At 31.8% G+C, this 14,689-nt stretch overlaps 1 protein-coding gene across 1 annotated transcript; it reads right to left on the bottom strand.

Moving 5' to 3' along the window:
• Positions 1 to 646: 646 nt before the first annotated feature.
• LOC136271940 (organic cation transporter protein-like) lies at positions 647 to 7,970 on the bottom strand. The gene is made up of 11 exons (XM_066072537.1): positions 7,788 to 7,970; positions 7,292 to 7,586; positions 5,750 to 5,853; positions 5,489 to 5,643; positions 5,106 to 5,274; positions 4,793 to 4,796; positions 4,588 to 4,754; positions 4,184 to 4,410; positions 3,871 to 4,052; positions 3,207 to 3,358; positions 647 to 1,280 (listed from the first exon to the last, which is right to left on the bottom strand). The coding sequence occupies exons 1-11, from the start codon at positions 7,928 to 7,930 to the stop codon at positions 1,142 to 1,144; spliced, it is 1,737 nt and encodes a 578-aa protein (XP_065928609.1). The 5' UTR covers positions 7,931 to 7,970; the 3' UTR covers positions 647 to 1,141.
• Positions 7,971 to 14,689: the final 6,719 nt, after the last annotated feature.

Below are 14,689 nucleotides of genomic sequence, written 5' to 3'. Positions count from 1 at the left end.
TTCAAGGTCATTGTTTCAAAAAGTCTAAATTCTGTCTGTGTCATGTCTTGTATTAATGGAAATATTAGAAGCTAAAAATTAACAGTTTTCAAAAATAAAGCAGTTGTTATTTATAGAAAATGGACAGTGAAATAGATTCATCCAATATTTTCTATAATAGCAAAAATACACGCGTTATGATTTTTTTCTTAGCGGGGGGTATCAATTGTGAGCTTGCTCACAGTACCTCTAGTTTTATTAAACTTTGAAAAGGGAGTTTATGGGTTTTTTTTTCAATATTAATTTTTATTACACTTAATTTACAAGAAAGCGTATTTCATTTGTCGTTCTTATACATTTATTCCATTTTGCTAAATATCATGTTTGAGATGGAAAGATGAGGGAAAAGGGCCTTCATCCTGTAATAAATTAAATAGTGTGCTTGCAATTGACCTGTATTTTAGTTAACTCACCCATACCCCGTTCTCAAAGAGTTAGAATCACAAGTGTTAACAAATTAACATACTATCAACAAGCTAGAAATTAGAAGTGCGTTGTCACATAGCATTAACCTAATCATAATTACGGGAGACGCTTAAAAGTTAATAACTTTATCACGTTGATGAAAAAAGTAACGAATGTCGAACTTGATTAGAAATATTTTATTTATTTCAAGTTTTCGTCTTTTCTCACCTTGATATCAATTGAAATACTTATCGAGTGTAACGCAATGACCGATCGTTTTTAATAAGAATATTTAACTCAGATATACAAAACGGTAAAATAATCATTCATTACGACAAAGAGCACACGGCGGGTGTGATCGGTCAGCAGAGGATGCTCACTCTTCCAAGGACCTGATCCTACCTTTATCTTTTGACGAAAAAAGAAACAAAACAAAGTTTGGACAGAATGACCGACCGACAGATGGAAACAAATAGACCCATTCGATGTTACCTGTTGGTGACTCATACCGATAACATAACCTGCATAGTCACACGTTCTATTAGAGAAAGCATTTTCCTGCCCCCAAAAAACTGCATATTATTTATGTTATTCCTATTGTACAATAAGGATTATTTTGTAGTATAAAACGATTAAGAATACAATGTCTTTGGTACGAGCGTTTCTTTCCCTTCCCCTGTTTCTCTCTGCTCTTATATTATCCACTCAGCATTGCCGACTCCTCACTTTGCTGAACATGGCCATTGAGTGGATTTAACTTCTCATTTTGCTGGATGTTGCCGTTCAATGGCGGCACTACATTAATCTCTACACCCAGGTCATTGCGACCTTTCGTCCTGTAATTAAATATTAAATGGACAAAGGTTAAGCATAATACATATAGAACAGTGTCATACGTCTTTTGCATGTGACTAAGGTATACACTTTTATCCACATTCACAAGAATTCAGTACAGTGATTACTTCCGTGAAAATATTCACCCTAAACTCTCTAGATTAAAATTTAATTTATCTTATTTGTTGGAAGAATTCTGAGAATAAGCAAAAACGTCAAGAAACTAACTTCTTATTCAGATGTTATTTTATGCTCATATGCTTATTTCAAAACTCTATTCGAAACATTATCTAATGCAATCTCCTTTTTCATAGATTAATTAAGATTTTCTTAATATACTTTAAAACTTTTATCAAGTTACCATAAGATAAATTTTTCTTGAGGAAGGAGTCTTATCTGGTTTTCGACTTGTCAAACGTAAATTTGATTAATTGTTCAATAAATGCAGATGAAAGGAAATTCAACTTGTATATTTTTCTTTCTTTTTTACTATCATACAATTTGCCATAAAAATTGTCATCAATGTTCGGAATCTAACAAGGACTTCACTTTTGGCGGAATATTGGCGTAGGAAAATATCACATGTTTCGCGATTCAGAATACTGTAGATAATTGAGTCTGTGCATTAATGTTGGATTTTTAACTACTGTAAACTAATAATATGATATTTGGGTCACAAATTATGTTTTAAAATATGATTTGCCTATCCAATTACATTTTTATTAGCTTTTTAAGTGCCCTTTCTATGCATTAATTTGTGTAAAAAAAAAATTACTAAAACCATTTTTTCTTTGTTATAAAATTGTCAATATAGTAGATTTTCTGTCAATTTATATCTTTATATAAAGTCTTTACAATACATAAAATTCAGAAATATTTTAATATTTGAAGCATAAAAAATCAAAATATCTTCAAAATTTAAGAAAACTGAAGAAAATGCGGGGTAAGCAATATTAATTTTAGTTTAAATATTTACTCCAATTAAGTACTGTAAGCTGATAGACATTCTGATATTGATAATTTCATTCAAAAATAGAATCTCCATATTTTAATTAGAGATGTATATAACTGCAAAGAACTACATTTATTTTTATCCTTGACCTGACCTTTATGTGAAAACAAGGAGGTCACATTTGATTTAACTGATAGAATCACTTGGTTATATGATCTGTGTGACTGTGTCAAAATTTCATGAATTTCTTATCATAAAAAGTATTTTTGATAACGAGATGACTCTCCCTTAATACACTTTAAAACTTCTATCAGTTTACGATAAAATAAAAAAGTCATTCGGATGGAGCTTTGAATGCAAGGTCAGTTTTTTTTTTTACAACTATATACCAAAAACATGTCTTCTTAAACAATTATGTTTATAAAACTAAACAAAGTCTTAATAAGTAGTTGTCAGGTATAGTCTATACTATTGAATGCCCTGTTTTGGTAAAAAAATAAAACGTGACTTATTCGTTAACATGTACAGATCCCAGTAGACAACTTTACCTCTATCCTACACTGTATCCGTGCATTCTTCATTTAGAATCCTATTCATATCAAATTAAAAATGAAGAATTGACTTCTCAAAAAAGAATAACCTTTGCAAAATTTATTCTAACCTCCATATTTGAAATATTTGAGCAAACATGAACAGTTTGATAGATGCTGGAGAGGACAATATACTTTTGGTCTTTGTATTGTATACATCATCATATCCTGTGCAGTGTAAACTTTACATATAACAACACTGTTTTCTAATTTTCCTCAACCGTTTAGATGTTTCTATTTGATAACTAAATCAGTCATTACAAGAAACATGTTTCTGATTACATATTTAATTAATTTTTATGTGTTCATTATTGCAACTTATGATATCTTTGCTGGATGATGAAAACTGGAATTTGATTAACAAATGACTGGTTAAAGTCACTTACTGAATGAAATTGACGGCGTCCTCGAGAGTTTCCGGTAGTTTTCGTTTATTGGTTTCCGGGAGTAATATAGAAAGCAAACCCGCTAAAATTGCAAGGATCCCGAATATACACATTGGAAGAACTTTTCCAAAGTCGCCACTCACTTCTTGGCTCTGCAAAATAACAAAGATAAAACGTACATGAAATATGTATACCTTTAATAACCTGGCCCCACCGCCACTAACTTTCTTACAAAATTGATACCCAAAGCAACAATTAATCACAAATCACACTCACAAAGGTTTAAAATTGAAAAAATATCATTATTATTCACCAAACCCAGATTTGATCTTACACATGATAACCTGTTATATAACAATTGTGTGGTCGTGCTCTTTCTATTGAAATAAGCACCGATTTTCCTTTTCACATACTTAAAGAGAGGCTTGCTATGTTCATATATAGAAGAAAAAATCAACAACAAAAAATCCAATACATTGTTTTGAATATTACGTCAAATGTTCATAATGTATCGGTCAGCAGATCACCAGCGCCAGATAAGAAAGTTGATTTAACGTGATTAAATCTATAACAGTCAATTAACGAATTATGGTATATATCATTGAAGGTGTTTTGTCAGCCTATTAGGTATTAAAAGAGAAAAGACATAAATGGAAAGAAATACCAAATCAGGGATGTAAGGGGCAATCATTCCACCGGTGCGCGCACAGAAGTTGGCGAATCCCAGACCAGTGTTTCTTATAACGGTTGGGAAAAGTTCTGCAGAATACAGGAAAATTGTTGCAAACGCTGCGGAGGAACCAACCTTACCCACGAGGGAAAGAAGAAACATCATCCATTGTATATCTGTGCAAAAAAACCAGCCACTAATGGATTGTATATCAAAATGAATATAATGTTTGGATTTTATATGACAAGGGAAAGGAAAGCACTTTGCAGATTTTACTCTCTGTTTCTATGTTGATGAAATGTCTTACCAGAAGATCCTAGCAATACAGGAACCATGGTTAGCAGTAAAGCGAAACCTCCCGTAAAAAGGGAAACAACGTATACTGGCTTCCTGCCAACACGATCCAAAAGGGGGATACACAAGAGGAAACCCACTATTTCTGCAATGCTCGTCAGGAAGAAATTGAGAAAGACATCTCCAGCAAGGTTATTGACGTTCCACGAGAGTCCAAGAAACACCAAGGCAACCACAAACCTATCGAAATCGTAATTTTCATAGCTTAGTTAGATGTACCTATCAATAACGTTACATAAAATCGGCAATATAATGTACCGTGAAAAAAATTAGATTCATAGTTTATAATTTTTACATATTCCTATCAAAGAAATTGAAAATGTTTTAGCATTAGTATATTTTAAATCATTATCTTACCAGTTGAAAAAAACCACAACAGTGTTACACAAAAGTCGAGGATAAGAACAAAGAGCTGTGAACGACACTTTTTGTGCCTTTTCAACTTTATCAGGCAGAATTGGTTCTTCAAAAGAACGGTTGTTTCTTCGTGCAATCAGTCTGAAAATGCGTTCTGCTTTTTTTTTCTACCATTTACGAATAGCCACCGAGTAGATTCTGGTACACATCTGTCAAAACATTACATGTAGCTCTCAAAACAAATAAACTTTAGAAATATGATCAGCTAAGGAGGCTTGATAGTCAACAAATTATCACTTTAATCCAGCTCTTATTTTCAAAGATGATTTGTTTAGCTATAATCTGTTTTTTAGAAAATAAAAAAAATCATTTCACTTAAAAGTTTGAATTTTCCTCTATTTTCATTTAGAGCTCTTATTTCAAGAAAATTTATTTAATCTAAAAATTGCCACAATCATTTAGTTTCCTTTAGCATAGTCAAAATTTGTATTGTTGTTTTAGAAAATCTTTTGTGTTACATGATATAAAATAGGAATAAGATGGTTGGTAGAGCCAAACTAAGGTTAAGATTTCTCCAGTCACGAATGAAATAAGCCATTCCTGTCAAGAGTAACGCTCCAAGCCCCCAAAACAACATGTACACCATTCCTGCCAACATCCTCTTTCCGGGTCCGACCAACTCTAAGTCTTAAAAAAAAAACACCAAAATTTCTAAATGATTGGACATTTTCGCATATAGAGGTAGTTTTTGTAAGCATGTTTTCTACGAATTGCTTATACAACAAGTTCACTATTACATACTGCAAAAAATTTCATATAATATACATGATGAACTCCTCAAACTCTTGCCTCATACACTGTCAATTCTTGAAATCTGTATTGTATGAAAACGCATCCTTACCCATTACATAGCATGTACTTAACAAGCCTCCAACGGAAACACCAGAAACAAATCGGAGCGCTGTGAAGAGCCAGAATTCTTGAACAAAAGACAAAGAAACGTTTGATCCAATATAAAGCACAATGCTTGCCATGAGAGCAACTTTTCGACCAAATCTGAAAATACAACAAAAATCGTATTAAATTACTTCAGATCCAGATTCAAATCCTCTTTCTTTAAACGTAAAAGATAAAAAAAGGTGAAAAAAACCCAAACAAATACCTGTCAGAGAAAATACCTATCAGGACCGACCCAGCAGTAAAACCAGCCATATAAAACACAATAGCGTGCGTTCGATATAACTTCTTACTGCATACAAGATTATTCTGCAAAATTGAATATTTGTAGAAATCAATCATTTTAGATAAAAAGAATGAGGCCATTAAACATAAAAAAACGTCCACTGGATGAAGCTCTGCCAATTTGTATTTGGATATTCTACTTGAAAGCATGCGCGGATCTAGAGGGGGGGTCGGGGGGGTCCCGACCCCCCCCCCCCCCTGGAAAATGAAAATTTATTAAATTTACATAGTAAAATTATCGCGAAAATATGCCTCGGACCCCCCCTGGCAAACACAATTATCCTTCGGACCCCCCCCCCTGGAAAATTTTTTTGGATCCGCGCATGGAAAGTCTTCAAAATGACTGACTAATCATTCTATACTAATCAGTCGGCTTTACCATTAAACTTTAAGTTTCCAGTAGATCGCTTCAGTTAACTGAATGGCAGCGCTTCTACCTGTGACATTGTTGGATTGAGGGGGATGTGTTAGTATATTTGCAAAGTTCGAATTTCATCCCCTAGAAATTTTCTATCTTGCAGCTTAAACTTGATTACATCGAAATTCATTAAAAAACGATACGTATACTTTCATTATAACAACTACACTATTCAAATATATGGTAAATCAAACATTAGAAGTTAATAGAATGTATTTCAGATAGTAAGTTGATTTTCCCTAAACAGGATGAAGCTTATATATATTAAAGTTACAGAAAACACGTGTGTTTGTTTTGCATTAAGTGGCCGTGTCGATATTACATATTGATTGGCTGTTTACGGGTGTTTACGGGTAAATGGGGTGATTTAATTCGTGCTACGCATGACTTGTACACATATCAAGGAGATTTCGTTTTTTTAAAGTTAAAGTTAAAGGTAAGTTCGATGTCACTTTGCAACAGACAACCTTCACCCACCCTTCCCAAATGATAACATTGAATTTCTGTCAATTTTGTTTTTACATGATTTTTTCTTCTTTTGTAGAATGAGTATGATTGGACATGTTTATGAAAGTAGAGAGACTTAGAGCCATGTACTTTACTATATACATGTATATGATTATTAAAGTCTGTTGCATTCGCGCATAGATAATGTGTTTGTGTTTTATTTTATAAATAATTTATGTTTGGTTGAAGTGGTAAATAAGAACATAATGACATTTTGTCAAATGGAGTGTGAATAAATGTTATGTAATATATCTATATATCGGTCAACTGTACGACTACAGGTGTAACAATAAATATAAGCACAAAATGCACACATCAGTATAACAACTGTAATATATATATATATATATATATATATATATATATATATATATATATATATATATATATATATATATATATATATATATATATATATATATATATATATATAGTATATATATAGTGATCTTTGTATAATATTAAAGATATATCTGAATGTAGAACTAATGTATAACAAAAAAATACATATCAATGTTACAAATCTAATTCACTTACCTCGGTTACAAAAGTCGTTTCGAACTCTTTGGTGTCGTACTCCCAACGTTTACATTCTTCCCAGCGCATGGTGGAATTACCATCAGCAGAAGTTTCAATTGAGATGTATTTTGTTTGCATAAGATTGTTGGTGAAGTCCTTGTGTGGATGGTATCTCTCGGTCATTGGGTCAAACATCTGATGTATGGACTCCATGGTCAAGTTGTTGTAATAGCTTTCACACTTTGAGTACAGCATTGAGGAATTCATTGCGTTGCGTTGTAGCTTAGTTCCATTGTTGTCAGAATTGGCACATCTGTTGATTTATGGACAAATTAAATCAGTGTAACCTAACAAGGATTACATCTAACGAAATCTTTATTACATTATAAATACAGAGTTCTCTTTTCATATCAGTGTTATTTCTTTTATTATGTTAAGTATAAATGAATCATTTACAAACTAAAATTCTTGTTGACTTTTGTGTTCTAACTATTCTAATCATTGATAGTAATACCTGTGATCTGGGACATATAATATAAAGACGGACAGGTATGTTTGTATTGCTGTAAACACTACAGGAAGAGTCTGAAGCAAGTAGATAAACTTCTGGTAGCGCCCAAACGATCCAATCTTTTTGAACACATCATCATACGCCATTTTTTATGGTTCTTTCTTGATCAGAATAAGACAAACTGCAATCACCAATAAAATTTGCTAATATATATATATATATATATATATATATATATATATATATATATATATATATATATATATATATAAAGACTTCGGCTGAAAAATAAACATTGTTAATTCAACAAGTTCGATTCTGGTTTAGGGGCTTATATCTAAGGTTTGCTTTTCACTTTTCCCCGTTGAATCCTATTGGAATTTGTCAGGATAAGAAAGGGGGATTTATGCTTTTTGAGAGAGAGGCGGGAGGCGTGCTTGTAGGGACTTTTGTGTCACCAGAAAAATCCCACCAAGGTTTGAGAACAGGCCCAGGAAGCAATCATCTTTGGGCATTGTTATTTTAATGCCAAAACAAAAACAGCTGATGAGAATGGTTATTTTGAATTTATCTTTACAGACCATTGTTATCACTGTGGTAAAAGGTTACATTCTTTTGAAAATGGGCAATATCAAGTTAGGAAAGAAAGAACAAGGAGAAAGTGAAACATTATTTGATGAAATGACAATGGAATTATGAGCTTTTTTGGTGTGAAATTTCTCGGTATTGGAGGAACTCTTTTTTTTAAAATTACTAGTACTCATAGCATGTGTGTCACCAACTTAAAGAGATAAATAACTAAATTAATCGCATTTTTACTTCTCGGAGATGGAGATTATCTTTATAAGATTTTTAAGCAAGTCAGATTGACTTTAGACCACCAGCTACCGTTTGTAAAGACAAAAATAAAATGTGTGCAAAGTAGCAAACTAAAATGATAAGGAAACAACAGATAGTGGAAAACTAATGAATTAAACATCGCGGAAAAACGTCCGTTGTTACTCCCTAACAAATTTAAAAATAACTAATCACCTAATTGTACACTGAATGTTCCTTTTTCCCCGATTACGACAAAGAGCAAACGACGGCAGAGGATGCTCACTCCTCCTAAGCATCTGATCCTACCTCTATCTTTTTGGAGGTCCGTGTTGCTCTGCTTTGAATGTGTGTTTCGTTTTATGGATATTTGATATTGTTAACGGTTTATTATTGTCATTTTTGCATTATACGTATGTTTAAATATTCAGTATGCAAAGTCCAATACAGCTTTTTTCATAAATAAAGCTTGATCACGTAAAGCAAAATAAGGTCCTTTTGAATGGACTATCCAGCCCCGAGTATATATAACTTATATTCATATCTATTACGTTTCTACACTCATGTTGTTGCAACATGGTTAACAATATATATAACAAACTCAAAGCCAATACAGCTCGTCAACGAAATGGTCATCAAATAAAAATGCGAGTTTATCGTTCCTGACAGCTATTATTGAGATTGATCATTCATATCGGAGGACTCAAGAACAAGTACCGATCATAGTTTTAAAACATTATATTTCATCGACCTCCGTTTTGCATTTTGAAGAATTTATCTTCAATACAATTTATTCCCAGTCGTTATTTTGATTTATAAAAATTCATTTGTCCAAATATACATTTACACATTTAATTTTCAAAGGGTACGTCCAATTAAATTCAAGTCTTTAAAATGTCATGACACAACAAATATCTTTGTCATTTAATGCATATCTTAAACATTTTTATAGTATATTGTGGTATGCACTTTCAATGATACGCTTTTGGATTTTTCTGCAATACTGTGAGATTTGTATGTTAAGTTTTATATAATTTTTGGAAATTACTTTAATTACAGTCATTTCATGCATATCTTTTACAATGTTATGCTACGCCATGGTATGCTATTTTAATGATATGCTCTAAGATATTTTGATGTTCTGAGAAATTGAAATAAAGACTTTATAATATGCTGTGCTATGGTATGCTTTGAGATTAGAACATAACCACCACTACGCAGAGAAGAGTTTCAGAATTTCTAAATATAATATTTAAAAAACTAAAGTTTGATTTATTAAGTATACATTTGTTTTTTAACAGGTCATAAAAATGAGCTGAAATTATACCCTATGCTATGATATAGCATAATATTCTATGATATGATATGACTGTATCAATTACATTGGTCTATTTATAAAGTAACATAATAAAGTAGATAAAAAACAGGTAATAGCAAACTTTGGTTATACATACCCTAGTATGAAATTCGATTCAGCTGAATAACAATGCCACAATTCAAGTGAAAACTTATATTTGAGATACTTTAATCTACATATAACGTGGAAGTTTTATTGTAAGCGTTTTCTTGATGTCTTTTATAACACAATAACAAATAAAAAACACGTACTTTAAAAAAAAAAAAATAAGAGTTTCGAAAGCTATTGTGAAAGCGAAAGAGGGTATTAGCCTTTGCTTATCTCACGTTGAAAATTTATAACACTAGAGATTTCCCGTAACTTCGCGTTAAAACTTCTGGACATCTTTTTCATCACACACTTGAACATTTCTATGTTTCCTCAACCATTGCTTTTACCAAACCCAATTGAGTGCTTAATAAAAAAAATGTATGGTCAAATATATCATTATATTCATAAAATGTTTGTTCTTATAAAATGCTTATGTGCATTTTATCGTGCCTTTCGATTTTTGATTATTTTAAATAAACTGAAAACGCTACTACAGAGATGATAGAGTTGTTTCAATGGTTATTTTTGTTTAATTTATAAAAGATTAAAAAAAAAACAGCGTTTTTAATTATGGTTATTGTATGCAATGCCTGACACTTCTTGCAGTTATTTACCACGGTCTTTGTAAACATCTGCATAAAAATAAAAAAATGAATTAATCTGTCAATGAGAAACAATAATCTTTATCTTACCTGCATGGGATTCAATCGGGAAAATACCAAGATTTAAAGAGGATACCCTTATATGTATGCAATATGTAATCGAGAAGAGTACTACGTCAATAAACATTGAAGTAAAAATAAACCGACATAAAGAGGACTTGTAATTCATTCAAGAACTGAAACAAATACCAACCACTTTAGTTTGGAAGAAACCTGTTACTTTTAGTTATGTATGTCCTTGCATGCACATCAGAACGAGGCTCTGTCATTCAGGCCACATAGGGACACTAAGGTATTCACTTAAAAGTGACTATGTGGCGAACATTTGTCATTCATGCAACATTATTGAACTAAAGTATTTACATAAAAGTGACTATATGGCAAACATCTGTTAGTCAGTCAACATTACATGACTAAAGTATTAACTTAAAAGTAACTATATGGCGTACATATGTTATTCAGTCCATATAAAGGTACAGGACTGAGAAATTCACTCAAAAGTGACTATATGGCGTACATCTGTTAATTATTCAACATAAGGTGACTTTAGTATTCACTTAAAAGTGACTGAATGGCGAACACCTGCTAGAAAATAAACTTTAAAGAACTTTTAAGTTAACACCCTATTTACTTAATAACACAACTTTATCGTGTTTCAATTTTGATATTGGCTGTTATCAATCACATTTGATTTTATATGTGACATCTAGTAACTTCTTCTAGTTGCGCAAAAACGGGTCATTTAAATTACTGTTAATTCCTTATTATACGCATGGAATTAATATCCATTAAAATCGTAAAAAGGAAATCTCGCAAATTTTGAAATCTCGCTTTAATTTTCGGAGAGATGTTAACTATTAGGGTATACGATAAACAAGTATTCCTTTTAAAGGAATGATCGGCAATAATGATATATAGATAGCTAGAAGCAATCAACATGATCAGTTGGATGCAAAATAATTTAAAAAGTACTGTATTTTTACAAAATATAGAATATTTTGAATCTGTACACCAAAATTTCATCATTATAACAAATTTAATTTTGAAATAAATTTTGGGAAAGCCGTTCGTAAACCCCTTGCCTAGTTTTATATTTTTAACGTAATTATTAAATGTTAATGTATCTTCTTCTTCTTCTTCTTCTTCTTCTTCTTCTTCTTCTTCTTCAGAATACTGAGTAGCTAGGGCTCTTCAAAGAGCATTAACACGTATACAAAGAAAGAGTTGTATTAAAATAATTTAATGCGACTGAAAAAACATTGAATGCCATCATAACTTGCTATTGAGGTCGCATTATAACGTAGCCTTGTTTATAAATCAAGCCGTCTTCCTAGCTACTATTATGCAACCTCAATAGACCGAGGATCAGTTCATCGAGGTCAACTGCATTACTGAATGAATCTTTCGATCGAAATTCTTACGCGTGAGACAAATGTGCATTCTTGAATTAACAGGTCGAACGGTATTTAATGTATGTTTGCATCTCTTAAAGTAAATGAATTGAAAAAAACTGAGTAAAATGTTATATAAATACTAAACCAAAGCTTCAAGTTTTTATAAGAACTACTTATGCAAGCGGAATGTGTTCACACGTGGAAGCATTTGCCGGGTGCCTCATATGGACACAACAGTGATCGGCCGAAGCCGATCACAATAATTGGTGTTCGCGATTTTAGTTTCTCGCGATTTGATGCATAACGATAGAATCGCGAAATTAAGTACTCGCGTAAAATAAGGAATCTACGCTATCTTTTCTTGAAGTGTCCTTTATAGCACTATAATGTTTTATGAAATTCAGCCCAATATAGACTTCCCGCACTATATCCAATATAGTTATGTAGCTGCATAAAAACTCTCTAGCTATTGGATAGCTACAGGTAATGTACAGGACAGATTCAGGCGTTTGTTGAATCTTTCCAAACACACTAATTACAATAGCAAAGCAATTTGTTATTACATTGTCTTTCAATTCACAGAAGTCAATGCTATCAATGTATAAATAGTGCCTTCGCGTCGGTTTTCTCGGGGTGTCAATTTCAACAGTTACCCTTCCAAACAGGCACTATTTATTTTATTATACTGAATGTTTTATTTTCAAAGAAAATTTTACTGCTTTTATATAATAATGAAGTGAATTCTACGCCGAACCGTATGTGCCTAATTTACGCGTATGTAGCAATTCGTTGTGTTACCCGTTGCCAAATGTGTTGCTAACGCTGAGGGTAATAGAACGGATTACCAACTGCGTCTAATCCAATCAGATTTCAGTATTTAACATGAAAGTATAATTAAACTAAATGCATACGGTGAAATTATTTGTAATAGTGAGGGTCAATGTTCAAATTTTCCTGGTTTGTGGGGACGTTTGATGGTAGTTGGGGAATTTGTTGGTAGTGTTATGATTTTTTTTGTTTTGATTAACATATAACAAATGATTGTTTATACGTTGTATATACGTTCGTTGGGATGTAAATTAGTTGGACAGCACATTAGATTAATTTCAATTCACAGAAATCCACGTGCAATATTAGCAAAAAATAGATTGTAACATGCAAAGATATCCATTTTATTAGATACTTGACAGTCCTTGACATTTACACATCTGGGCAATTTAAGATCTGATATCATCAACGTGCTCATTCTTAGAACCATCATTCCCATCTCAATGCCGATTTTGAACTTGACTATTGCGAATAAGCATTATCTAAATGCATTAGGCTTGCATTGAAAACCTGTAATACGTCGATTGAATTTGTGTGAAAAATGCTTTTGTTTGGATTTAGACGTTCCAGGACAGTAACGGTTATCCATTCAATGCCTTCTTAGATAATCGTTAAAACTTAATCGCTTGACAATAATTTGAAAGTCGATTTTAAAACTTACTGAATTTTATATACGAAGACAAATCGTTTTACTTGGTATATAGATTTTATTAGTTCAGTGTGTTTATATTTTACACGAAATACAATCGTTTTTCTTACGAAATAAATGGTAAACTTCAGAGGATTTTTAAGTCATTGTAACTGAACCTATACATTATTTTAGAACGATTTACAGACGAGTTGTACATTATTTTATAATATTTCTTTATCGTTGTAACGAATGTCTGCACGAAAGGTCATACATGTGAAGGAAACCAGAGTACCCATGGAAAACACAAGTGTCTAAGCAGGCGGTTACCATACTCTTCAAATAAAACACTGTCTATCGTGAAGATCGAACATACTTGGGTCGCAGCAGTTAGAAGATAGTAATATATTGTCCACTACGGTACCTGAACATAGTATCATAAAGTGTCATAAAGTCATTAAATAATATCATAATGTAACATTTCAAAACAAACTTTATGCAATATCTCTAAATGTACACTTTAATGAAACAAAAATACAACAAAATATATTTTAGCAACCTCACTTTCATCCGCAAAATTTTTAAAGCCTTTAAACATTAAGTATAATAACAAAGAGACATTGTGATGTAGTACAAATTCAAAACAGGAGCCCCAAGTGACTTGACGGTCAGAGAAATATTTTAAAGGGTTAAGGAATTTCTTATTTGAAATAAAGTGTTATTCTTGTTACTTTTCTAGATAACTTGATGACCCTTTGCTCATAAAAGCATATTTTTATAAAATCATCATTTTGATGCTTTTAACTAGCCAAAAAATACTGTCATATGATGATTGTACTTGTCACTGGTTCCTTGTGTTACTTTTCTTAGTAAAAATGATTTTTTTCAGAATTACACATTCTAATCAAGTTACCTTTATCTATTTAATGTCATTCAACCAGTTTTTACTGTTAAAGTATAGCGATTTGATAATAGTTTCAAATTTAAATGGAATTAATTCATACGCAGTCCAGTCGTTTTAATTTGTCGGATGACACATATATTAGTCAGATTAAATTTTCATAAAATACAATCTTTTAATAACGTAAAAAGAGTTTGATTTTAAAGGAATTTTGATGAAAAGCGTGAAT

The sequence above is a fragment of the Magallana gigas genome, chromosome 9, assembly GCF_963853765.1.
Source record: "Magallana gigas chromosome 9, xbMagGiga1.1, whole genome shotgun sequence".
Lineage (NCBI taxonomy): Eukaryota > Metazoa > Mollusca > Bivalvia > Ostreida > Ostreidae > Magallana > Magallana gigas.
Note: the sequence above shows the minus strand (reverse complement) of the source record. Positions and strands in the feature narration are given on the sequence as shown.

What these genes read in the sequence shown, in the direction of transcription:
- LOC136271940 (XM_066072537.1), bottom strand. Translation starts at nt 7,930, where the DNA reads ATGGCGTATGATGATGTGTTCAAAAAGATTGGATCGTTTGGGCGCTAC. An exon ending in AAACGACTTTTGTAACCGAG is followed by an intron (nt 5,854 to 7,291) that starts GTAAGTGAATTA and finishes TCAATTTTGCAG; the next exon opens with AATAATCTTGTATGCAGTAA. An exon ending in CCCCTTACATCCCTGATTTG is followed by an intron (nt 3,359 to 3,870) that starts GTATTTCTTTCC and finishes GTTATTTTGCAG; the next exon opens with AGCCAAGAAGTGAGTGGCGA.